This window comes from Artibeus jamaicensis, unplaced genomic scaffold (assembly GCF_021234435.1).
Source record: "Artibeus jamaicensis isolate MK-2021 breed Jamaican fruit bat unplaced genomic scaffold, CSHL_Jam_final scaffold_916, whole genome shotgun sequence".
NCBI classification, from domain to species: Eukaryota; Metazoa; Chordata; class Mammalia; order Chiroptera; family Phyllostomidae; genus Artibeus; species Artibeus jamaicensis.
This window is the reverse complement of record NW_026522059.1, coordinates 25,137,751-25,163,832: the sequence shown is the minus strand read 5'-3', so window position 1 is coordinate 25,163,832 and position 26,082 is coordinate 25,137,751. Positions and strand designations below refer to the sequence as shown.

Below are 26,082 nucleotides of genomic sequence, written 5' to 3'. Positions count from 1 at the left end.
AGAGGTCTATCTCACTCTTATATGCCTCAGTTTTCACTTTCTACGGTGGCTTCCAGACCTCACAGCATTTATGGTCATTGCAGATCGATGATTGTAGGAGCAGGTTTCGAGCAGTGGTTCTCACAGTTTAGTTCTTTAGACCAGCCACTTGAGAACTTGTCAGAAATGCAAGCTCGTGTGCTCCATCCCAGCCTAGAGAATCATGACCTATGAAGATAGAGCCCAAAGAACTGTATTTTAACAAGTTGTGCTAATGTTTCTTACGAATGCAAGAGACCTACTTGTTTAGAGCAGGGAATGCAAACTTTTTCCATAAAGACCCAAATAATAAATATTTTGGCTTTGCAAACCATACAATCTCTGTCACAGCTATTCAGCTCTGCAATGGCAGCAAAAAGCAGCCATAGACAATATATAAACACATAAGTATAGATGTGTTTCAATAAAACTTTATTTACAAAAATAGGCAGTAGGTCATTGTGGGGGGTTGTTTTTGTTTTTTGGTTTTTGGCCCATGGGCTGGAGTTTGCTGAACCCGAGTTCAAAGTACTTGCAAGTGTTCTTAAGTATTACACATGTGTAATAAACATTGTGCATTCTTATTAATGTTATCTGAGCATATTATTTACACAGAATATTTTTTAAGTCAAATATATCACAAACCAAAAGACTCTGGGGATATCCTGGTTTTTTAGTTTTGTTTCAGAGATTGCTTGAAATCAAGGACTTTGGGTTTTTTCCCTTATTTTATTAACCGAAGCTAAATTAATTTGTATTACAAAGAGTTAATTTACAGTTCTGAACAGCAGCTTGGCTTCTTAGAAGGATGTTGTGCAGTCTCACTTTCCCAGGTGCAAGAACAAACGGCTGTGGGGTTTCCATTGTGCGCCTTTGTGTTTCGTATCTGGAGTGCTGTTTCTCAGATTGTTGGGTCCATGTCCCTTGAGAGGCTGATCTAGGGAAAATGGAGAGAGGAATATTTGTTTTTCTTTTTGAATTGCCTTCAATGAGCTCTAGGCAAAAGCAAAGTCACGTATTATGTTTGGAACAGCATGTGTCCATTCCGCTTCTGAAAAGTCTGAAGGGAAGTGAGCCAAAGGGGGAAAAAACCCAACCCCTTTCCTTTCCACCTGTTAGTATGCACTACTAAAATGTTTATGTTCAGTTAAAAGAAAGGGATGGAGAAAAACCGCATAAACAAACTTAAGAAAAATCTGTTTCTGTTGGACAGTGGTTTTTAAACATTTTCATTTTTCTGCTTGTAGAAGAGTCTAGTGAACCCCTTCCTTTCCTCCTCTACTCATGCAGCTGCCTTCCCCCTCCCCCCCCCCCCCCCCCCAACACACAGGCAAGAATGTGGTTGGTGTGACGGGCCTCTTTATTTTCAGGGAGGGCGTCCTGAAAATAACTAACTATTCTGAAGGTAAGCTATCGAGCCATTGAAAATGAAATAGATATTGAGCCCTGACTGGTGTGGCTCAGTGGGTTGGGCATTGTCCTGCAAACTGAAAGGCCATTGGTTCGATTCCCAGTCAGGGAATCACTTCCAATCACTTTCTCTCTGTCTTCATTACCAGCACTAGAAATTATCTTTCTTTTGGTGCCATTTTACAGTAAAAATGAAGCTTTTGACACTTCGAGTGTTACTTTGAGAGTACTTTGAGAGTTACTGTGTATGCCACCACGAGTAGAAAGTGTAAGTCCTGCAGTGAGAATCTTTGCCCTTGGCCTCGATCACCAGTGAAGTTGCTTGTTTCCATGTTCCGATGGGGTTCTGATTCATGCTTCAGAATAGTGACAAATGTTAGTATATCTTGTGCCTTTAGTCCTAAAGGAGGCAAGGCACAGCCAAGATACTGCTGCAAAAACATTTCACTTAGGTTGGCTTTATATATTTTTAAAACATCAAAATATCTTCCTTCTTTTGATCTCTATTAGAATTCTAACCTAATGGAGAGACCTCAGGGTCTCTAACCTCAGGGTCCTACGCCCACGTTGTGGTTCCTTCATTATTGTGTGGTTGAAGCGCAGGGACTAGCTGGTGTGCTGCAAGGGCAAGGCGGTGGTGTGGCGGAAGTGGGCGGTCTGAGACTGAGGACGTGCTCACACTTCCTCCCCACGCCTCCGGTCCTGCTCAGGCCACTTGAGGATGGAATGCTCTTTGAATACACCTGATGTCATAAGGAGGTGAGTTAGATAACACCCCATTCATGAGAGTAGCTTGGGTTGATTACTCTAGGTGTCCCCTAATTGTGTCCAGTGGGTACCAGGGAGTATTAGCAAAACCAAGATGGGTGGTCCCTTTTATTTATGTAGGGTTAATCTTACCGGCCTCATCAGCTCTATGCTCTAAATATAATGGGCCAGTATAATGGCCTGGTAAACAGGGATATGATTAGAGCCTCTGACAATGAAGTTGAGGTACAGAGCTGAAGAGCTGACAGAATAGTTACTGCTTTCAGCCCCAGAAAAGAGGCTACAAAACCAGTTCAAGAATTCCTCTTACTGAGGTCACATGACCCATTCTTTCTGTGATTGCCACACCAGTCAGCAGTTCTGAGTGTAAGATCAAGGACATAGGAAACATCACAATGAGCCAAGTTAGTACGCCTTTTCATCTCAAAGTTTGGTTTCTGAGAATGATGCTCAGGACATGTTGTGGAACAGCATAAAAGATACCAATCAAGATTTTTACTTCAAAAGATTAGGGAAACATGCTCATTTGGTTTATGTTTTTAACCTGTTAGGATGAGTTCAGTAATAGGCTGAGTAGCCATTATTTAAAGTGCTGTTCTAAAATTATTTGTTCCAGAATTACCTGCTTCGGGAGGTACACACAACATCTGGAATGTTCTAAACATGACTTCTGACTATGTGTCCTATTATTTCGTTTTTCAAACTGAAGAGTTTTGTTTTATGTAGAAGATTCCCAAGCCTCTTTTGATGTATTTTCCCCCTTCATCCTTCTTGGCATTCGTGACGGCCTTGTGTTTTAGGGAAGGGTGATTTTCAAGGAGTGTGGGTGATGGCGTGGTGTCGGAGAAGACGTGCTGTGGGTCCACATGCAGTTTGCCACAGTCTACACCTGACTCTGTAAAAATTGCCTCACCCGTTAGAGTCTCAGTTTCCTTGTTTACAAGGTGAGGATAAGAACACCTACCTCACCTGACTGTTCACAGACTCGGTATATGAAAAAGCATAGCGCCTAGCCCATGGTAAGTGCTGAATAAATCAAACCTCTGATTTATCATCAGGAGCTGTAGTGTTGGTAAAGGTAGTGGTGGATCTGGGCACTTAAATTTTAATTCAGACTAGATTTGGGGAATTGCCTGTCCTCACTGTAATTTGAGGGTTTGGGCGAGGTCACTGGTTACAAACCGTGATCTCGGGAGGTGCTCTGAGGTCACTGGGGAGCGGTGAGCGGTGTCGCAGAGGGAGGGCTTCCTCTTCAGCCCGAGCAGCTGCGCTTTTATTTACTCAGTGTAGCAGGCTCTGTGTAACCTCTTTATTTAAAGAACACGTCCCTTGGCAAGACACACACACACATACTCTTTGGAAATAATAGACTTTAAAGTCCCTTCAGATCCCATCCAAGTCTGTAATTTTTCATGACTGTGGTTTGTAACAGAACTGGAAAGTTAATGGATTTGACTGTGGTTTGTAACAGAACTGGAAAGTTAATGGATTGACCTGAAGACATTTTGCTTGTCCTGTGCAGTATTTTAAATGTTTACATTAAAGTGACAAGATCTCTGTTTGACAACATATCTTGTGAGCTTCTAGTCTTTAAAACAAAACAAAACAAAAACCCACTTGCTTATGATGAAGACTGAATGAAATGGCTCATTGCCCACAGATTTTTTTCCCTTGTATAAGCTTTTGGGGGGATTTCAAGGGATGACAAAATAAAATGTAAATGTTGTGATTTGGAAAAAATAAAAATAAAATGACAAAATGAAAAATTTTGGAGATTTCACAAAAAAATCCAGGTTTTGTATTCTTGGAAGATTGATATATCTGACGGTTCTGGGCCCACATTCCCAAATAAAGTCAGACGGGGCTGAGTGGCAGCTGCCACCCAGCTGCTCCTGGTTGTCCTGCACCCGATGAATTCACTGGCCTGGCCTCTGCAGTTACTCCGTTTCCAACATCTGATTTATCCTCTGCAGACTGCATGAGTCTCGACGTTGTTGAATTAACCAGTGTTGACACTTTGAAGAATTAAACAAAGGATGTCACTTGCCATGTTTGCTCTGTAAGAAAATTATTTTAATACAGCAAAACTGTATTAAAGGTAACATGTGTTACCTTTATTTTGCTTGCTCTTAAACTGGACAATAACAGTTCTTAAGTGCTGACCACGAGTTTATCATAGCTATCGCAAACTGGCTTCTGATTCAGAATATTAAACACAGTGTGTTTTCATTCTTTCTAATATAGGATCCAATTACCAGGCACTCAAAAATTTTAGAAACTAGGCTTTTTTGGGACAGTAAACAAAGAAAATGCTACCAGTTTCCCACACCTCCCCTTCCCTACCTCCATCCCAGGTGGGGATACTCATACAGTCCGGCAGTCGCCCCGTCGGGAGAGAGGACATTGAGAAAGTACTCTGCCATTTGCTCTGCAGCAAGCTCATTAGGTGGCGAAGGTTCAGGCCCCAGTATTGTTCAAATGCGGGAGAGAGGTCTCGTAGTGCAGAAAAGCAGTGACAGGTCCGTCTGCTCAGTCACTGCCCCATCAGGACAGGGCGAGCTCTCTGCTGGTCCAGTGTCCCTAAAAGGTGTTTTTCCTCTCATTGTTGGATGTGGATGCTGTATCAGACTCGTTAGTCATATCTCACATGTACTTATGTTTTGTCTGCTTGCCCTTATGCTTTGTCTGCTTGTACTTATGTTTTGTCACATTTACTAGGAAATGTGCATTGACTGAAATCTCCTGTGCTGATCATGGACCTGCTCATTTCTCCTTGTACTTTTGTTCCTTTTACTTTATAGGCTTTATACTATTTTATTAGTGGTATACGGTGCTGAGCGATGCATTTTAAAGTATATTTGTTGAAGTTTAGTCAGAATCTGAATGTATTATGGGAGGAGATAGGTAGTTGGTTATACCCTTAAAAGTCAAAGTGCTTATTCCTTCTTTTTCATCTTTCAAAAATTTTGTAAAGTTTATAGTTCACAAAAAGACATTATCTTGTTTGTATGTGTGTAGCTATAGATTTTATTTTATTTATTTATAAACTTTCTCATTTCAGTGGCATTTGGAAAGGAAGGAGATGTTAATGTGTAAGTTGAGTGCATTCCCCTTGAATCAGAGTTTTCATCTCTTTCTCTACATGTTCTCTTTAGGTAATTTAATAAAATATTTCGGTGGCCTTTTTTATGATGATGACTTCCAAATCCTTCACCTAAGTCTTTCACCTGCATAGCTGTACTTAGTAACTGCCTGTTAGTAGCTATACACACTCAAATGTCCCATGAGCACTTCACATTGTCCATCAACAGGCAAATGTTTAAACAGGTTATGGTAGAGCCACACAATGGAATACTACTCAGCAACTAAAAAGAATGAACTATTCTTTTTAGTTCATGGAACAACATGGTGAATCTCAAAATCATGATGCTAAGTGAAAGAAGCCAGACAAAAAGAGTATATACTATATGATTCTATTTATGTAAAATCTAGAAAATATCACTTTATAATGATCTCAGGGTCAGTGGTTACCAGACGTGGGAGGTCCCTGGGGTGGAGGGAGGTGTGAGAGGAGAGGTAAAAGGGAGGGATTGTAAAGGGGCAAGAGAAAACTTTTAGTGGTGATGGATTTATGTATTACCTTGGTTGTGATAATGCTTCAAAACCCATTGGAGTGTGTACTTTATAAATGTTCAGTTTACCGTATACCATTTACACTTGAGTAAAGCTGAAAAAACTCTCAATGTCAAAGGCTTTTAACAGAAAAACAGCAGTCCCTACCCACCCTTCTCCATTCTCATGGAAGTCTTTCCCAGAAAAGAAGACACTTTGAAAACACCTTCAGGTGTTTTCTGATATGTAGGCTATATAGCAACAAATATTAATGTCTTGAATAACAATTTTGTTCAACATCATTTCATTGTAATGTTGACGAGATGCTATAGTAACCTATTCTTGTTTATATCAATTAGCCTGTGGTAGAAATTGATTTTACATCATTTTACTTTAAGTAAAGTCTATCAACAATGTTAACTGAGCGGTTACTGTACTCTAACTAATATGCTTACTCTCATTTATTCATTGGTTCAGAACTTCAGACAGTATCTGTTTATCCCTTTATATTATGGTTGATAATTAATTTCTCTTCCTCCACCACTTTCCTTCTCTTCCCAACCTCCTAATTCAATTTTCGGTTACATGAATAGTCAGTGCCAACATTACTAGGAGTGTTAAATACTGTATTCTACAGAGACAAGTAGTATACTCTGATTGCTTAATTTCTTTAATGCCTTCTGCCCCGTAGTTAATGCAGTAATGCATTTTCCCCATTTGCTTTGTTTTCTATGTAGCTACTACTAATTTTTTTCAGAACTCCCAACAGACTTATTAAACATCTAGCAGCAGTCTTCTCAAATGCTCAGAATATATAATCTGGCATTCTAGTTCTTCACTTCCATCCTCTTGGAGACCTTTCTCCTTAAGCCGTCTGTCCTATCAATACACTCTGACTGCTTTCCTAACTAGATATGTAGCTTTCCTGCTGAAGCTTCCTCCCACCATTCTCCATTGTTGGATTAACCAACTCCTGAGTCCTGTGGCATTTTTATTTCTGCTTTATCATATAGTTCTTCACTTTGTTTCAGACATATTACATCCTACAGTGGCTTCCTTAAAAGTGATTTTTTGAAGTTAAAATTTATTCCTTAGAGGGCCAAAATGGTCATTATTTTACCCTTACCTGAATGTTTAGTTGGGTATAGAATTCTAGGTTGAAAGCACTATTCCTCTTGAATATTAGTTATTTCCTCATGTCCTCTAGCATCTGATATTATCAAATATTCAGAATTTAATTCTTTTGCATGTAATTTGTTTTTTCCCCTCTGGAAACATTTATTGTTTCTTTATCATGATTCTCTAAAACATTTTATGGATAAGCCTTGTCATTGCTCATTCAGTGTTCTGGATAGTCATTCAGTTTTTCAGTAAATTTCTGTATAAATGCCCTAGCCAGTGTGATTCACTTGGTTGAAGCATCATCCTGTAAACCAAAAGGTTGCATGTTCTGTTCCCCCTTAGGGCACATGCCTAAGTTGTGGGTTCAGTCCCTGTTTGGGACACGTACGAGAGGCAACCAGTTGATGTTTCTCTCCCACTCTCTCTTCCTCTTGTCGCCTTTTCCTAAAATCAATAAGCAGTGGTAAAAAAAATGCATCTCCTATGGTAGAAAATGCATCTTGTCCCCTTTTCTCCAGATGAGGGGGAAAATAAATAAAATAAATAAATAAATATACATATGTATATACATACACAGTGTTCTAGGCACTGGGATGTAACAGAGAAAAAAATAAACAAAATTTCATCCCTCATGGAATTTATATTCCAGTGGTGAAGGCAGAAATTAAGAAATAAACTAGTATTTAATGAAATGTCAGACAGTGATAAATAAATACAAATTGGTGCAATGGAACAGAGGATGACAGGATAATTTTTTATACAGAGTGGCTAGGGAATGACTCTGACAGTTCAGCAGAGACTAAAATAAATGAGGACACAAGCTATGTGATTATCTGGTGGAAGAGCATTCTGGGTAAAGGGAACAGTAAATGCAAAGACTCTGAGACAGAAATATACTTGGAATGATGAGAAGCGAAAGCCAGTTTGGTGGCAATGGAATGAATAAGAGAAAGAATGATAGGAAGTAAGATTGGAGACATAGCCAGGGGTCAGGAAATGTAAGGCCTTACAGGACTTGGTAAGGACTTTGGAATTTATTCTGTTGGAGTCTTTTGAACAATGTAAGTTTTTTAAAACATTTTAAGCAATCACATTGGTGGGAATATGGATTGGCATGAAAATTTACTAAGACTAGCAAGGGTAGGAAGTAGTAAGACTTTGTAGAAGGTTTCAGTAGTCTGTGTAAAAGATGTGGTGGCTTAGACTGGATAGAAAGGGAGGGAAATAGTCAGACCTGAAATAGCTTTTGAAGGAAGAACAAACAGGATTTGCTGGTGGATTGGATATAGGTTAAGAGAGAGAAAAGAATGGATCTTTAGATTCTTGGCCTGAGCAATTGGGTGAATAGTGGGTGGTACCACCTTGTTGAGATGGGGAAGACTGAGGGAGTCTTTGGGGGACAGCATGCAGTGGGATTGAGTTGTGTTTTGGACATGGTTTGAGATGCACGCTGACAGCAAATGGAATTGTCCAGGAGGCAGATGGTCATTAACGTGTGAGGTTCGTAGGAGAGTTGAGTGCCAGAGATAAATGTGGGAATCTTTCTTGTATAGCTGGTATTTAATAACATGGTTCTGGGTGGGTTTCCCCTGAGAAGTGAGAAGAGGTCTGAGGATTGAGCTCTGGGGCCACTTCGTTATTTAGACTTGGGACATGGAAGAGGATCAGAAAAGGAAAGCCAGCCTGGTTGGGTAGCTCAGTAGGTTAGAGCATTGTCCTCAGATGCCAAGGTTGCAGGTTTCCCCTCATCAGGGTACATACAAGAATTGACCAGTGAGTGCATCAATGAGTAGAGCACCAAATCGATGTCTCTGTGTTTCTCTGTCTCTCTGTCTCTCTCTCTCTCTCAAATCAATTTTGAAAGAAAGAAAAGGAACAGCCAGTGAGATAGGTAGAAACCCAGGGGAACTGGCATTCTAAAGGCCAAGTTAAAATAGTACCTCACAGAAGGAGTGCAGTCCATTTTGTCAAATGTTGTTCAGACTTGAGTAGGATGACAACTCAGAATTGACTCTTGGATTTGACAGTGAGAAGGTTATTTTGACTCTGAAAGTAGTTTTCACTGGACTGTGGGGGACAAACCTGATTTGAGAGTGTGCTCAAGAGGGAATGGGAAGAGTTAAATTGGAGAAAGTGAGCATACACAACTATTTTAAGGAGGTTTTTTTTTTATAAAGGGGAATAGGAAAATGGAACAACTGGATGGGGATTGGAATGTAGAGTCAAGAAAAGGTATTGTTTTGTGGGTTTTCTTTTTTAGCAGTGGGAGATAATAGAGCAAGTTTGTCTGATGGAGGAATCACTGTAGCATAGACGGGGAAATTATTGCTATGACAGTAAACAGTTGCAGAAACAAAGTCCTTAACTTGTCAAGTGGGCAGAATGCAGTGTACAGGTGGACTTGGCTGATTAGGAGTTCAGGCTGTTCACCTGCTGCAGAGAATGCGGATTAAGTTGCAGGTATGTTGGTACATTTAGAGGGTGAGGAAATTATCTGGTTGTTCCTGTTTTCTCAGTGAACTAGGAGCAAAATCATCAACTAATGTGGTATGGAGTTGAGGCTTTGAAAAGAGAGAAGCTGAGAGATATCTCTTTAAAAGAGAATTCATTGAAGCTTTAGTCTATATATGTCTTAGTAGTAGAATTGCAAAGTGTGGTGCCAGCCTTTCCATTCTGAAGACTAGTATCCCTCTGTTCTGAGGATGTTCTTATTCTGTATTTGATTATCACCCCTCACCACTTCCATTCTCCCCATTATTTCTTTCTGAAGGCCATTCAGATGTGGCCCACTTAGACCGATCCCCTGATTGGGAGGATTTTCTCTCTAATTGTCTATCTCCTCCCGCAGCTTTGTCTTCTGATCCTTCTATAGAGTTCTTTATTTCAGTGATCTTATCATTTTAATTTTCCATAGCATCCTATTCTTTGTTAATGTATGTAATAGCTTTTTATTCAAAATATTAACCTTTTTATTTATTTCATGATATGTTCTGTTTTCTTATGTCCCCTGCATAATCTCTTTCCTCCAGATTTCCTTTTATCTGCTTGCTTTTTTGGTCTCTGTCTCTCATAAGGCTTCTTCACATGCCTGGTGCTGCCTGGGTGCCCATTTGTATTTGTGTGTATTAAAAAGCTCCACGTACACCAGTGGAGCTTGTACTGGGGTGGCTTCATGGTAAGGTGGACTCAAACTTTTTCATTGTCAGTATATAGAGGCTTTTCCCTCCAGGGCATAAGTTTTTCAAAAAATTGGGGGTGGTGGTATATGCCTGTCTGCCAACCTTTCGGGAACAGGGCAGAGAAAGGATGAGGGCTTCCCATTTCCCTGGACAGACAGTTACTCACATCAGTGTCTTTTCACTCCGTGCTGTATCTTTGCCTGGGTTTGTGTCAGGTTGCTCGAGTGCAAGGACACCTGTAGCGCTGTGTCTCCTGGGAACAACCCTGGTGGAATTTGGTGGGCATCTGGCTTCCTGGGGTGGGGGGACTAACATGGAGAAGAACTGGTTGTCAGCATTCCTTCAGTTTTAGCCTTGTCTGCTACTCTGGACCTGAAGAACTGAGGCTCTCAGATTCTTTAGGGAGAATCAGTTTATTCTCATATGAATCGCTCCACTCCTACTTTGTAATCCACTCCCATGTCCAATTAAGTTGCCTTGCACTCCTCTAATAGCTTTCTGTCATTCAAAGTTTGGGGACTTTCTCTTTAGGTGTCTTTGTTCTTTGGAAAACTCATACACTGAAGTAGTCTTTCCTGTTCACTTACTAATGGGTTAGTATCATTTTTTCTTCCTTGTCATTTTAGTGAGGAAACAAGGGAAAGAAGATAAACACAGGTGGTCAACATATGTTTACCCAGGACCCTCTGCCCTAAAGTGTAAACAGCACAATAACCAACATGATTGAATGCTTTTGCTTATTAACATAGTTAGTATTCACAACAGCCTTATGAGACAGTTACTATTATTGTTGCCACTCTACATATGAAGAAACTAAAATACAGAAGTTAAGTAACTTGCCAGAGATACACAGCCAGTTAAGTGTGGGCCCAGGATTCACACTCAACTGTCAGGCTGTAGAGTCACTTCCTGCCTAAAGCTCTCTAGTCATATCCCGTTTATTTTAAAATCCAAGCAACGCAACATGTCATCTGTGTTCTCCTTGATCAGGTCCAGCATATTCCAGTCTCATCTCTCTCTCTAGTAGCTCCTTGATTCCACCTCTTTGACCTTATATTCTCGGCAGACTGAACTTCTTGCCCTGAACGCACCATGGTCTCATGATCCTCACATCTTTTTTCTGCTGCTCCCTCTGCCCCCAAATTGCTTTATTCTCTGGGGTACTCAGTACAGTGTTAGGTTATTGGATATTTCAGCATATACTTATAAACTGAACATTTGTATAATTTATTTCACCTAGCAGTTGGCTCATGCTTTTGATTTGCTTTGATTTAGCATGTCTTCTTGAAAAATTATTAATTGAATGAAGTACTGTTGCATTTGCGTGAAGGCTTCTAAGTCTACCAAACAAAACAAAATCAACTCAAAATTTGATTGTATTGAGAGCGACAGTTGAAGATTCTCTTGGAGTATAAGTGAAAATGTATATACTTTAAAAGTAAATGAATTAATGTCTCCATTTGTTATTAAAATATTTTCTAACCTTATCCTGCTGTTTTTCTTAATAGCACTTTCTTCCTCTTGCAAATCTGGAATGTTCACCAAATGTGGAAACTTTCCTTTGCAAAGCTTTTGTACCAACCTGCACGGAGCAAATTCATGTGGTTCCACCTTGCCGTAAATTTTGTGAGAAAGTATATTCTGATTGCAAAAAATTAATTGACACTTTTGGGATCCAGTGGCCTGAGGAACTTAAATGTGACAGGTAAATTATTTTTTCAACTGAAACTACTCATGCTAATGGTATTTTAATGTTGCTGTTAGCTTTCCGGAATGTTAGTGACAGGCTTTCATTATTTGATTCAACACATGTTTATTATACCTTAATACACGCCAGGCACTGTGGTGGTGAGTGTTGCAGGCACAGTGATGAGCAAAACAGGCTTAGTTCTTATTCTCAGGGCACGTACAGTGGGCTGGAAGGAAAGGAGAGTAGTCAAGTAGTTATACAAAGAAATGCAAATGTACAGCTGTAGTAGAGAGAGCAAAGGAGAGGCGCATGCATAGTTCTTTGAGAACATGTAATGGTGCCTTTGACCTCACCTGGGGGGAATGAACCTTACCGATTCACTGACCTTTTTGCACATTAGCTTTGATTTAAGTACTTTTGTTTCTTTTTCTCCGGATATTGGTAGCTTGTAATTTGAAATATTCTACTGATATAATGAGAACTCATATAATAAATCTGTGAAGGAAGCTGGCTGGCTCTTTGTTTCTCCATCTGTAAACTGAAGAAACTTTGTGGGACTCATACATTTCTAGCAGACTCATAGTCATGTTCATGAGCAATCAAGTAATGCAGGCGCTCCTTGAACAAGGGGTACCGACCTCCTATGCAGTTGAAAATCCATGCGTAACTTTTGACTTTCCAAAAACTTAACTACTAATAGCTTACTGTTGATCAGAAGCCTTACCAATAATATAAACAATCAGTTAACAGACATTTTTTGTATTATTGTATTATATGCTGTATTCTTACATTAAAAAAAGCTAAAGATGTTATTGAGAAAATCATAAGGAAGAGAAAATACACTTAAACTATTGAAAAGGTCTGTATATAAATGGACCCATGCAATTCAAACCCGTATGTTCAAGGGTCACCTGCATCCAGTAAAGCTGGAGATGCTCACATTCTATGTTTTGGGACATCTTCTGGCACAGAGACTTTGACACCGACAAGGAATCGTGTACAAAAATACTAATTGTAGCATTATTCTCAATTTTTTATGGGAAAAACTCTGAAAGTCTATTGTAAAAATGATGAGTAGCCTATGATGTACATACCTGCAGAAATACTACCATAGAATTGAAAAACTGAATGTAGTTGACTCACATCTGCCAATATGAGCAAACCTAAAACTTGGAGTGTTAAGTAAAAAAGGAAGTTAGCGTATGGTATATTCAGTCATTTATATGAAGTTCAAAACCTGTGAAACAACTATATAATACTCTAGTTAGAAAATAACATAGTAAGAATACTTTAAAAAATGCATGAGGAGAATCAAAACGGAACTTGTGGCAATGAATATTTCAGGGGAAAGAAGGAGAATAAAACCAGAAACAGGTTCTAATTTTTTCTGTAGTGTTATATGGCTTTATTTTAAAAGATATACAGCAAAACTGACATAATATTAATTTTTGAAAAAGCTGGTAGAGACTACGTTCTTTTTACGGGCATCCATTTTATTATTTTCTAGTCTTATCTAAGCACGTTTATTTTTTTTAAAGATTTTATTTATTTATTTTTAGAGAGGGGAAGGGAGAGAGAGAGGGAGAGAAACATCAGTGTGTGGTTGCCCCTCACGCACCCACTACCAGGGGGACCTGGCCTGCGACCCAGGCATGTGCCATGACTGGGAATTGAACCCGCAACCCTTTGGTTCACAGGCCTGTGCTCAATCCACTGAGTCATGCCAGCCAGGACATTATCTAAAAGCACATTTTAAATTCTTTCTCATTAAAATCCCTACAAATTTTTAAACCATGTAGATCTTTCAAAGTAATACTGGAACACAGAAATTCAACTCAGTGCTGAAGCTCTGCACAAAACAAATACTCCTGTGTATCCCTCAGGAACACCTGCAAACAGGGAGGCAAACAGCCCAACCACGAGGAAATGGGGATGTGGGTGAGGCCAGTCCTCAGACTGCCTCTTGGGGATCCTCTTGCCCTTCTTTAATAACTTAGGGATCACTTGAACTTTACCTTACTGATCCAGGAAAGGATTTTATTTCAGCTATCACCTTAATTATGTGGTTTATTTACTTTGCTCATGGGCATGAGGTAATAAACATTAATTTTCCTAAGACTTGTATTTCGTATGCTTATAAACAGACAAGCCAGTACTTCTTTTTTCTGGGGAAGACAAAGCAAGATAACTTTTCCTTAAATATTTAGTCTTGAGAGCAAACATCATTTTTAAATTATTAATTGATTGATTTCTAAGTAAGGAAATATTTATGTTCACTTGCCTTGCATTTAATATATATGAGGTCTGTCCAGAACATATCCAGCCTGGTAATATAAAAAATAGAGACATTTATTGAAGAAGATACAAGAGACATTGTACATAGGACAATGATGCCTCAGTCCCCTTCAAAGTAGGCACCTTGGGACCTCACACAGTTCTCCCAATCCCCATCAGCTGCCCCATTGTATTTTCTTGAATCTTATCGATGGTCTGAAATCTCTTCTCTTTGAAAGGTGGTTTTAGTTTTGGGAAAAGCCAGAAATCACAGGGCACCAAATCTGGGCTGTAGAGGGTCTGAGTCACCTGGGTGATTTGATGTTTGCCAAACAGCTTTGCACAAGACATGATGCATGAGCAGGTGTGTTGTCGTGATGAAGCTGCCAATCTCCAGTTGCCCCTAGCTGTGGACTTCTGAATCATCAGAATAGTTTCTGTGAAGGAATATTCAAGCTTAATGCAAAATTTGATGCAGATTCATTGCTCTACTCTCTTAGTCATTTTGAATGCAAGGGCCACACAGTGCACATGCTCACTCAACAGCCTCTACCACCCCCACTGACTAGTAGTACAGTGAAATTGTCATTGTTTATGCATGCCATTCCAGTCCACTCTCCTTGGCTGACAAGTTACATCAGTGTCATGCAAACCATTCTCATTATATTAACAATGGCTGAACTTTTTCTGGACAGACCTTGTATATTAGTCTGTTAGGGCCTCATTAACAACCACAAATGTTTAGCCAACTCCAAAACTTTCCACCCACCTCTAACCTATAATCTGTGTAGATAGGTTTGTGTATGTCTTCCCATCAGTTATGAATACATAGGGAAATATTTTGTAGTCAGAAAGCATAGCATTAAAAGTGCTGACTCAATAAAAATGTTGACCTTATATATTTAATTTTTATAATCTTACAGATTACAGTATTGTGACGAGACTTTTCCTGTAACTCTTGATCCACACACAGAGTTTCTTGGTCCTCAGAAGAAAATAGAACAAGTCCAAAGAGACATTGGAATTTGGTGTCCAAGGCATCTTAAGACTTCTGGGGGACAAGGCTACAAGTTTCTGGGAATTGACCAGTGCGCCCCTCCGTGCCCCAACATGTATTTTAAAAGTGATGAGTTAGAGTTTGCAAAAAGTTTCATCGGAATAGTTTCAATATTTTGTCTTTGTGCAACTCTGTTTACATTCCTTACATTTTTAATTGACGTTAAAAGATTCAGATACCCAGAGAGACCGATTATATATTACTCTGTCTGTTACAGCATTGTATCTCTTATGTATTTTATTGGATTCTTGCTAGGCAACAGCACAGCCTGCAATAAGGCAGATGAGAAGCTGGAAGTTGGAGAAACAGTTGTCCTAGGCTCTCAAAATAAGGCCTGCACCATTTTGTTTATGTTTTTGTATTTTTTCACCATGGCCGGCACTGTGTGGTGGGTGATTCTTACCATTACCTGGTTCTTAGCTGCCGGGAGAAAGTGGAGTTGTGAAGCCATCGAACAGAAGGCAGTGTGGTTTCATGCTGTTGCATGGGGAGCACCAGGTTTTCTGACTGTTATGCTCCTTGCTATGAACAAAGTTGAGGGAGACAACATTAGTGGAGTTTGCTTTGTCGGCCTCTATGACCTGAATGCTTCTCGCTACTTCGTACTCTTGCCACTGTGCCTTTGTGTGTTTGTTGGGCTGTCTCTTCTCTTGGCTGGCATTATTTCCCTGAATCATGTTCGACAAGTCATACAACATGATGGCCGTAACCAAGAGAAACTGAAGAAGTTTATGATTCGAATTGGAGTCTTCAGCGGCCTGTACCTCGTGCCATTAGTGACACTTCTTGGATGTTACGTCTATGAGCAAGTGAACAGGACCGCCTGGGAGATGGGCTGGGTCTCGGACCATTGCCGCCAGTACCACATCCCATGTCCGTATCAGGTAAAAAGCTGTCGTTTTTATTGTTTTGTGATTTAACTTTAACTTAAGAAGTTTCGTAGACATATGCTCAAATTAGCTTTGAATAAATTAAGATTTCAGATGAGAGTGCATCAGCTGCAACTGGGATGAGTGTCATAAGGTTTTTTAATTCGTTACAACATTGAAGCCTCCTTTAGCTATCTTGTACAAATTACATGGAGTTACAAAGGCAGATGAATAGTAATGAAGAAAAGAATCAGAACAGGTCTTGGCATAGGGAAAAAGGGAGAAGTGTTGTAACTTCTGAATTGAGAGTTGTTTTAAATTCTTCAGTTAATAGGGGAAGACTTTATTTGGGTATTTTTAATTTCATAACATTATCTTACAATTTTTTAGAGTACAATTGCTTATAAAAACAGACTTGACTTTTGCCTAAACCATCCTGTCATTTCTTAACTGAAAAAAGTACAGTTGAAACAAAATGTGTTTCATATGATCCTGATTTTTATGATCAGTATAAAGGTGGTGATTTCAAGATTAAAACAATAAATTTCTGAAAATAGAATAAGTTCTGAAAGCATTTTAATTGAGCTATTGAGCTTTTAATAGAATTTTTGTTTTTAACTTAATACATTTTTTAATATTTAGACATGATATACAAATTACGTTGGTTGTGGGTACTATCATCATACTGTATCAAATCAAGTCATGTGTGGGCTGAATCATTTTCCATAGTAATTTATATTCTAGAAAGTTACTACATTTGAACACAGTGGGGCCTGTTTTATATACTGATGGGTGGGAATAATAGTTTTACTTGCCTTACTATCCATAGTCTATTACCAATAGGCTGCTTTTTCTGTATATTTAAATAAGGAAGCTGTGTCTTAAAGTGGTTCTGAAATATTAAATGTTTCCTATTTTCGGTAATTTTGGCAAAGTAGGAGGAAAATACAACTATTCTATGCTACCAAAAAAACTTAAGATCTGTGGTTTTTCAGAATTATGTTTTTAGTAAAGAAAAAAACTATAAAGCATCAGAAGATAAAATGAGAAAATTCTAAACTTAAAGTGGAGTAGGACTTTGTAAGTATGGTATAAATCCAGGAACTATAATAGAAAAGATTGTTAAATTTGACCAAAAAAATCTTTGCATGGCAAAAACCCCATCATAACCAAAGTCAGAAAACCAGCTGGGAAAGTTTGTTAATACATCACATCATAGTTGAAGGACATATTTCCTTAAGTTAAACATAGTTCCTGTAGATCAATAAGAAAAAAACCCACAATCTGAAATAAAAATGAAAAAAATGTGAAGAGAGTTCACAGAAAAAGAACCCTCTTAAATGTGCAAAATGTTATAAGAGAAATGCAAATTAAAGTTAGGATGCAATTATATGTCTACTTATGACATGGCAAACATCTGAAGGTTTTGTAGCCACTGCAAGGGTGAAACTGTGTCAAAATGCACTCTCTTTGTTACTTCATGAGTTCGGCCTTCTGGGGAAAGCAGTTTGACAGTATCTCATTTAAAATGTATGTACTCCTTGATTTGGCTTTTATGAGAGTTTATTGACAAGTCTCATGAATGTGAGTGATTGAGTACAAACAGAGATGGTCACTGTGATGTTATTTGCCGTGGCAGTAGGTTGGAAATAACCTAAATATCCATTAATGAGGGTACCTGAATAAATTATGCTTCATCTAAAAAATAAAAAATAATAACATGTAAAAATAATATTTGAAAGTTTATACTTGAAGAAAGTATTATTGATTTTTATGAAATTGCCACATATTCACTTTCATGATATTTATTTTGCCCTAGTCGGGTTTTTATAACATAAACATCATTTGATGTGTAAAGATTCTAAAATAGTGTGTTGTTGTAATGAGTTTAAATGTGTTTTTTTGTGGTAAAGTAAAGGAAATAGATGAATATTTAGAGGCAGATATTTAGCAATTATACTTCTGGGACAAAAAGGTCAGGAAGTCAAGCCAGAAGTAGGAGGGACATCCTTCCCAAGTGTATTGCAGCGCTTTTCCCTTTCTGGCTGTACGTCACGACACATGTGAGGTTGTTTGTTCAGAACGTAGGTAAATAATGTATCACACTTGAGGCACCACTCATTATATAATCTGTTGTGTCAATATTTTGTAATAAAACAGACTGAATATATTTTTTGTCCACATTTTGCGTTGACAATGTAGACTTCACTTAGAATGTGTCACTAAAATTTTCATTCACTGTTTTTTACAGGTAAAGACAAAAACTCGACCAGAATTAGCTTTATTTATGATAAAATATCTGATGACATTGATTGTTGGCATCTCCGCCGTCTTCTGGGTTGGAAGCAAAAAGACGTGCACAGAATGGGCTGGGTTTTTTAAACGAAACCGCAAGAGAGAGTAAGAACCTGTTGAATTATCTCACACTTTAAAAAAAATAAATTGCTCTAATACCAAGGAGCTATTTAAAAATCACCACTATGCTGGAGCTTTATTATAGCAACTGTTGTTCAAGTTTTGAAATCTTCACGGAGAAAGATGCTTTACTTTGGCATTCATTATAGTCTTGGATATAAACTATTCTATTGAAATATGAATGAAAGATGTATAAAGTGTGTATTTTCTTTCCATGGCTTATACTATATCCAATGTTATTACCATTGCATTGGAGTTATTATTTTGGGTGTAGCACTTTAAATAATTTTACCCTGTTTGTTCATGATAAAAGATTAAGTAGGATCAAGTATTTGTAAAGAAATCTATAAAGTATGATTCAAATGTGATGTGTCATAATCATTACTTATCTTTAAATTTTATTACACGCAGTATTGAGTTAAAATTTCATTTATTTACCTTGCCTAAGATGGTAAAAATTCAAATTTAAGGAACATTCTGTAACAATATAGTAGGTTTACAGTTATGAGCAAATAGCTCGCTTTAATTCTTTCATACATTGCATACTGTGTACTGTGACCAGTGTACAATACAGCTTTTTAAAAATATATTTTATTGATTATGCCATTACAGTTGTCCCATTTCCCCCCTTCATTCCCCTCTACCCTGTACACCACCTCCCCTCATATTCCCCTCCTTTACTTCATATACATGTGTCATAAGTTCTTTAGCTTTTACATTTCCCACACTACTTTTGCCCTCCCCCCTGTCTATTTTCTCCCCACCATCTATGCTACTTATACCTTCTCCCCCTTCTCTTCCTCCCACTCCCCTGTTGCTAACCCTCCATGTGATCTCCATTTCTGTGGTTCTGTTCCTGATCTAGCTGTCTGCTTAGTTTGCTTTTGTTTTAGGTTTGGTTGTTAATATCTGTGAGTTTGCTGTCCTTTCACTGTTCATCTTTTTTATCTTCTTTTTCTTAGATAAGTCCCTTTAACATTTCATATAATAAGGGCTTGGTAATGATGAACTTTTTAAACTTGATCTTATCTGAGAAGTACTTTATCTGCCCTTCCATTTTAAATGAAAGCTTTGCTGGATAGAGCAGTCTTGGATGTAGGTCTTTGGATTTCATGACTTGGAATACTTCTTTCCAGCCCCTTCTTGCCTGGAAGGTCTCTTTTGAGAAATCCGCTGACAGTCTGATGGGAACTCCTTTGTAGGTGACTGTCCCCTTATCTCTTGCTGCTTCTAGAATTCTGTCCTTCATTTTAATCTTGGGTGATGTAATTATGATGTGCCTTGGTGTGTTCCTTCTTGGGTCTACCTTCTTTAGGACTCTGAGCTTTCTGGACTTCCTAGAAGTCTATTTCCTTTGCCAGATTGGGGAAGTTCTCCTTTATTATTTGTTCAAATAAGTTTTCCACTTGTTGCTGTTCCTCTTCCCCTTCTGGTACCCCTATGATTCAGATGTTGGAACCTTTAAAGATGTCCTGGAGGTTCCTAAGCCTCGCCTCATTTTTTTGAATTCTTGTTTCTTCATGCTTTTCTGTTTGGTTGTTTCTTTCTTCCTTCTGGTCCACTCACTGATTTGAGTCCCAGTTTTCTTTCCATCACTATTGGTTCCCTGTGCATTTTGCTTCATTTCACTTAATGTAGCCTTCATTTTTTCATCTAATTTGCAACCAAAATCAACCAGTTCTGTGAGCATCCTGATAACCACCAGTGTTTTGAACTGTGCATCTGATAGGTTGGCTATCTCTTGGTTGCTTAAAAGTATTGGCTCTGGGGCTTTGATTTGTTCTTCTGCCTGAGCCATAATGTTTTGGTCTGTTTGTGCCTGTTACATATGACGCGCGAAGCCTTAGGTGTTCACCAGGGCAGGGCAACTGATGTCACTGGGTTGTAATGCTGTACCTGGGGGCAGGGTCAGAGAGGGAACAGTGGTGCTTGTTCCGCTCTCTCTCATATTTTGGCCGCTTGCCACAAGCTAATTGGGCCCTTATGGTGCTGCTTCCCAGGTGGGTTGGCTTGTGTACATTCTAGGACCCTGTGTGTCTCTCCAACAAACTCTCCTTTGAGGCTGGGAGTCTCTCCTCGCACCTCAATCTCCTCAAGTTTTTTCAATAAGTAATTTTAGGCTTTATTTCCCGTCACTGGGGCCCTGGGTTGTGCGGTTTTTCTCACTGCCCGTTTTTTGCCTGGTTTATCTGCATGCGAATGTGTGTCCTCAGTCAGCCAACCGCCTTGTGCGTTTCACTGGGTTTGCTCATTTCCGACTCCACCCCTCTTACCACTCTGGATGAACGGTTCATTGTTGGACTTCAGTACAGTTCAATTTTTCTGGCTGTTGTGGTTGTGTTTTTGTTTCTGAATTTTTATTGTCCTTAAATTTGGTTGTGTGAGGAGGTACAGTGTTTCCACCTATACCTCCATCTTGGCTGGAAGTCCAATAGAGCTTTTTAAACTCTTCCCCAATGCTTTGATTAATGAACTTGTATGGTAAAAGTTTCAGAATGGTAGACTTTTTCACAAATAAGTTTTTGAAATCTGAAGAATTGCCCTTAGCTGGACTTTAATTTTTTGCACTGTTATTATACGCCCATTCCATATTTGTATACCCATACTAACTTCAGTATCACTTGCTATCTTTAATGTTAGAAAGAAAACCGTTGAACTTAAGCAAAGACCACTAATCACACTCTGTGTCCTCCCTTCTGGTTTACTTCTATTTCGATGTGCTTGCGTGTGGTGCTCATTCCGTGAGACCTGCCCTGCAGGCTGGGGTGCGTTTCCTGACCAGTCCACTACCTACGCTGACAAAGGCAACACACAGTTGTCATAAAGACTTCACTTTGTGACCGTGTACTTATATCTCATAGTATTTATGATCCCAGATCTTGTAATAATATATATATCTTAAAATTTTTTACTTTATCGAACAAGGATTGTTAGCACAGCTGTGTGATAGGCTTCATGGCTTCTGACATAACACTTAACATTTATAAGTAAATCTTCTCCTTGGGTTTTCTTACAGTCCAATCAGTGAAAGTCGAAGAGTACTACAGGAGTCATGTGAGTTTTTCTTAAAGCACAACTCTAAAGTTAAACACAAAAAGAAGCACTACAAACCAAGTTCACATAAGCTGAAGGTCATTTCCAAATCCATGGGAACCAGCACAGGAACTTCACCAAATCATGGCACTTCTACGGTAGCAATCACTAGCCACGATTACGTAGGACAAGAAACTTTGACCGAAATCCAAACCTCTCCGGAAACATCAGTGAGGGAAGTGAGAGCAGACGGGGTGAGCACTCCCAAACCGAGAGGACAGGGCTGTGCGGAACCTGCCTCCCCAGCAGCGTCCAGCTCCGGACTCTGCGGGGAGCAGACCGACCGGAAAGGCCTGCCGGGCCACGTGCATGACAAGAGCGAGAGTGTGCGGAGCGAAGGAAGGTGAGCCTGGATTTTGTTGTCTTAAATCATGACTCTTCTGAATACTGCATTGCCAATTTTTTTAAGGTTTTATTTATTTTATTTTTAGACAGAGGGAAATGGAAGGAGAGAGAGAGGGAAAGAAACATCCATGTGCAGTTGCCTCTCATTTGCCCCCTGCTGGGGACCTGGCCCACAACCCAGGTGTGTGCTCTGGCTGGAATCGAACCAGCAACCCTTTGGTTCACAGCGTGTGCTCGTGCTCAGTCCACTGAGCCAGACCAGTCAGAGCTGCATTATAATTTTTGTATTAAAGTTTGGAAAGAAGGCATTCTACAAAATGACATGTTTATACACCTAACCCAAGGAAGTGTGGGTTCAAGAAGTTGAAGTTCAGCCTATCAATATACTATTTTGTAGTTTAAGTCGTAGCATTGAGAAGAGCCCTCATGTATGTTGTTCAGGTAGAACAGTAATTTTCATGTCTATGGTAATTGTTAAGAGTTGTGTGTGTATTTAGGTAGATGTTTAAGATTCATCAGACATATAGGCTAGGTTTTATTAAGGTTGATGTATATTTTAGTTGTAATTCCAGTTTGGTTCTGGGAGGAGGTGAGTATAACTTCTGCCTACTCTGCTGTCATCTTCGGGCTAAGTTTTAATTAGTACTGTATTACGGCCCTGGCTCGTGTGGCTCAGTGGGTTGAGTGCTGACTTGTGAACCAAAAGGTCACCGGTTTGACTCCTGGTCAGGGCACATGCCTAGTATGGAGGTAGCCCATCGATGTTTCTCTCGCACATCAGTGTTTCTCTCCCCCTCTTCCCCTCTCTCTAAAAGATAAATAACATCTTAAAAAAATTAGTACTGCATTAAAATAGTGTCTGAAAGATACTTGTCAGTTTAGACAAAGATGATTATAAGATGTTTTTATTTTCTGAGCATGCAAGGATATGGACATTATCTTTATATAGTCATAGGTGACCCAGACACAGGTAAACATGAAACTAGCCAGAATGCTGACAATTATTTGAAGGTGTCAAGGTTGTCTTACATCATCCTCCAAAGTAGGCCAAGTGCACCTTCTCTGTGTTCCTCTAACAGCCTTTGCACACCTGGATTGTAATTAGATACGTGTTTTTATTCTCCACTAGAGTTGTAAATTCCTTAAAGGCCGAGATGAGGTTTTACTTATCTTTGTAATTCCCAACTGCTTACATAGTGTCTGATCCATGGCAGGAAATCAATGAAATGTTTGCCAACCGCAGGGCAGGAATCCTCTCATTACTTGTATTCCCCATGAGACACCACACTCCCTATGCATGGGCGGGGCTTGACAGTTTCCAAAAATTACTTGAAAGTATTTGCATTTTGAGTTGTTAGGGCAGACCTAAAGAGTTTCAGTTAATTTAGTTATCTATGGTAAAAGTGGCCACTGGTTGGAAGTAAACTCATGGAGAGTGGATAGCAGCTTTGAGGACATCTGGCAGCACGTTCGTGCTTGGTCTGTGTGTCTGTCAACTTCTGTTCTTTTACCTAGGGGGACTCCCAGAAGTGACGTTACTGACACTGGCCCGGTGCAGAGCAGCAGCGCGCAGGTCCCCAGTTCTTCAGAGCCAAGCAGCCTGAGAGGCTCCACGTCTCTGCTGGTTCACGCGGCTGCAGGAGCTAGAAAAGGGCAGGGCGCTGGCAGCCACTCAGATACTTGAAAACTAGGCAGTCTTGTTGCTTAGAAGCAGATTTGTGTTACACTGGAGCTGACCAGCACACTGTCTTACAGGAACCACTGTAATATTCTTCTTTCGTACTTAAAGCTACATTGCCTGCTGTTACACTGGAAACAATAGATGCTGAGAATAATATGACCCATTTCATACACTGTGCCTGAAAAACAGAAGTGTGCAGGTTAATAATATTTTTTAAATTGCCTGAGAGGAGGGAGGGAGAGCAGTCTTCCTTCTTTTATTTATGAAGATTCTACTCTTTTTAAAAGTATTTTAAGGTGTACTATGTTATTTCCCATTTATGATATAAAATCAGGATGTTTTTTGCTGAAGTATTAAAAACTTATCTTTGTATCTTTTTTATATATTTGAAAATAAGTTTATATGTATTTGAACTTTTATTAGAAATTCTGGAAAATCTCAAATATTTTAATATGTTATTCTGATATTTTATTTTCACACTATTTTGGTAGCTTTTACACTGAATTTCTAAGAGAATTGAAAAATAGTATTCTTTTGTGGTATAAAAAATAGTTGGCTGTTCTAATGATAATTCAACTAAAAAAGCCCACTTGCTCTACCTTATCGTCTTCAGTGTGTGAGTTTTGTAAAGTCTGGTTATTTTAGGAATGTCACAGCTCCGTGGTGCAACTCCGACAGGGCACCTTTAGACCGAGTGTCTAATGTCGACTGTACTGTGTGGCTTGCTGACCCTTCTGCATTTTGAAAATAAAATGCCCCAAAGGATTAGTAGATGAAGTGTTATTCTTTTGTAAATTAAGCCAAGGGCAATCAATTTTCTTGTTTTTGTAATGTTTCATGACCACCCAATATTATATTATTATGACCATTTACAGTCGCCTATACTTTTGTTTTAACTTTTATTTTTTTAACATTTAGAACACTACAAATGCTTTGTATTTGTGCAATATCTTTCTCAGATATTATGTAGAATTCAATTTGGCAGCTAAATAGGAGTTTTCTGAACATTGAAAAGTGTGTTAGCAATATTAGTGCCAATTAAATGGAAAAAATATAGTCCTGATACAATAAAATGTCTTTCATATAACATACTTTTAAAATACTAAAGAATGTGTTTAGTTTTGTTCTCAAGCAAGTATTATTCCTTGAACAGGTTTTCTGATGGCTTTCGGTTTTTTCTCTATTTGGAATTCTGTTAAAGCACAAAAATAAAGTTACCATGCACTGTATGGAAAAATGTTGTCAATATTAACTTTTCCACATTTGTTAAGTTTGTATACAAACACTTTGTTTTATGTGATCTTTTCAGTAATAAAATTTTCTTCACATGAGAGATTGTGGAATATTCTGTGTTACATATTGTGGTCCTGGCTCAGGAAGTGGGGTAATTTTTCAGATCAGTGGCTCCATGACTTATAAGCCAGAAGCTTCTTTTTATTTTATTTTCTTTTTTAATAATGTTTTATTTTTCAATTACAGTTCACATAGAATATTATATTAGTTTCAGGTGTACAACTTAGTGATTAGACATTTATATATTTTGTGAAGTGATCACTTTGATAAATCCAGTGCCCATTTGATACCACATATAGTTATTAATTATTGTTGACTCTAGTCCCTCTGCTTTACTTTACATCCCCCTGACTGTTTTGTAACTATCCATCTGTACTTCTCAATCCCTTCACTTTTTTCACCCAACCCCCCTCCTGTGTGGTGACCATCCATCTGTTCACTATATCTATGAGTTGGTTTCTATTTTCTTTGTTTATTTTGTCTTCAAGATTACACATACAAGTGAAATCATTTGTCTTTCACCACCCAGGGTGAGTGCTGCAAATGAGATTTCATGTTGGCCCTTTAAGAGGGCACCTATGTCTCTAGCCGACGGTCATCTCTCCCTGGCAGACAGAATTCCCACTGATTTTCACAGCCATGTATTATGTGGGTGCCTGTTCCTGGCTCTGGTGCTCTGGACTGGGGAGCACCAGAGGTTGAGATCGCATGATTCTCAGGGGGAACCTTTGCAGCCGAGACATCCCTCCAGAGTTTCAGCCATCACCCATGAGAGTGGGGCCAGCCATTTTCATGTCTCAGCCCTTCCTACCAGTCTTGATGTGGCTTCGTCTGTAAATCCTTGGTTATAAGACTTCTGATCAGCTAGTCTTCAATTGGTTGTTTAGGTTGACTATTCTATATTTTAGTTGTAACACCCACCTACTCTGCAACTCTCTGGAATCCTCCTCTTAAATATTTTAATGAAAATGCTTATAGTACATAACCATTAAGAACAATGTTAACATTTGGTGTAAGATAAACATTTTAACAAGTTAATAAAGAATTCTATTTCAATTTTTGAAAGTTAGCAGCAGGTGTTGAATTCTATCAATTACCTATCTTTTTGCTATCAGTACTAGCCAAGGTTGGCTTACTGCTATAACAATCTTCAAAATCCTTAGTAGCTTAAATAACAATCAAGTGACAGTGAGGTGCAGATGTTCTTGAAGTAGCCTTTTAAGTCATTATTTTAAGGACCCACCATTTCCATCTTG

General features: G+C 38.9%; 1 protein-coding gene across 4 annotated transcripts in view; it reads left to right on the top strand.

The window, feature by feature from the left end:
* Positions 1-24,837, top strand: part of FZD6 (frizzled class receptor 6) — a 33,628-nt gene extending 8,791 nt beyond the window's left edge. For 2 of the 4 annotated variants that reach the window (XM_053661153.1, XM_053661154.1), the window contains exons 3-7: positions 11,618-11,814; positions 14,997-16,014; positions 18,251-18,399; positions 21,431-21,850; positions 23,368-24,836. In XM_053661153.1, the coding sequence (XP_053517128.1) occupies positions 11,618-11,814; positions 14,997-16,014; positions 18,251-18,399; positions 21,431-21,850; positions 23,368-23,536 (1,953 nt within the window). In that variant the 3' untranslated portion in view covers positions 23,537-24,836. Of the gene's footprint in view, positions 1-11,617; positions 11,815-14,996; positions 16,023-18,250; positions 18,400-21,430; positions 21,851-23,367 lie in introns of those variants that run through there. The other 2 variants (XM_053661155.1, XM_037133401.2) reach the window with 2 other exon arrangements.
* Positions 24,838-26,082: the final 1,245 nt, after the last annotated feature.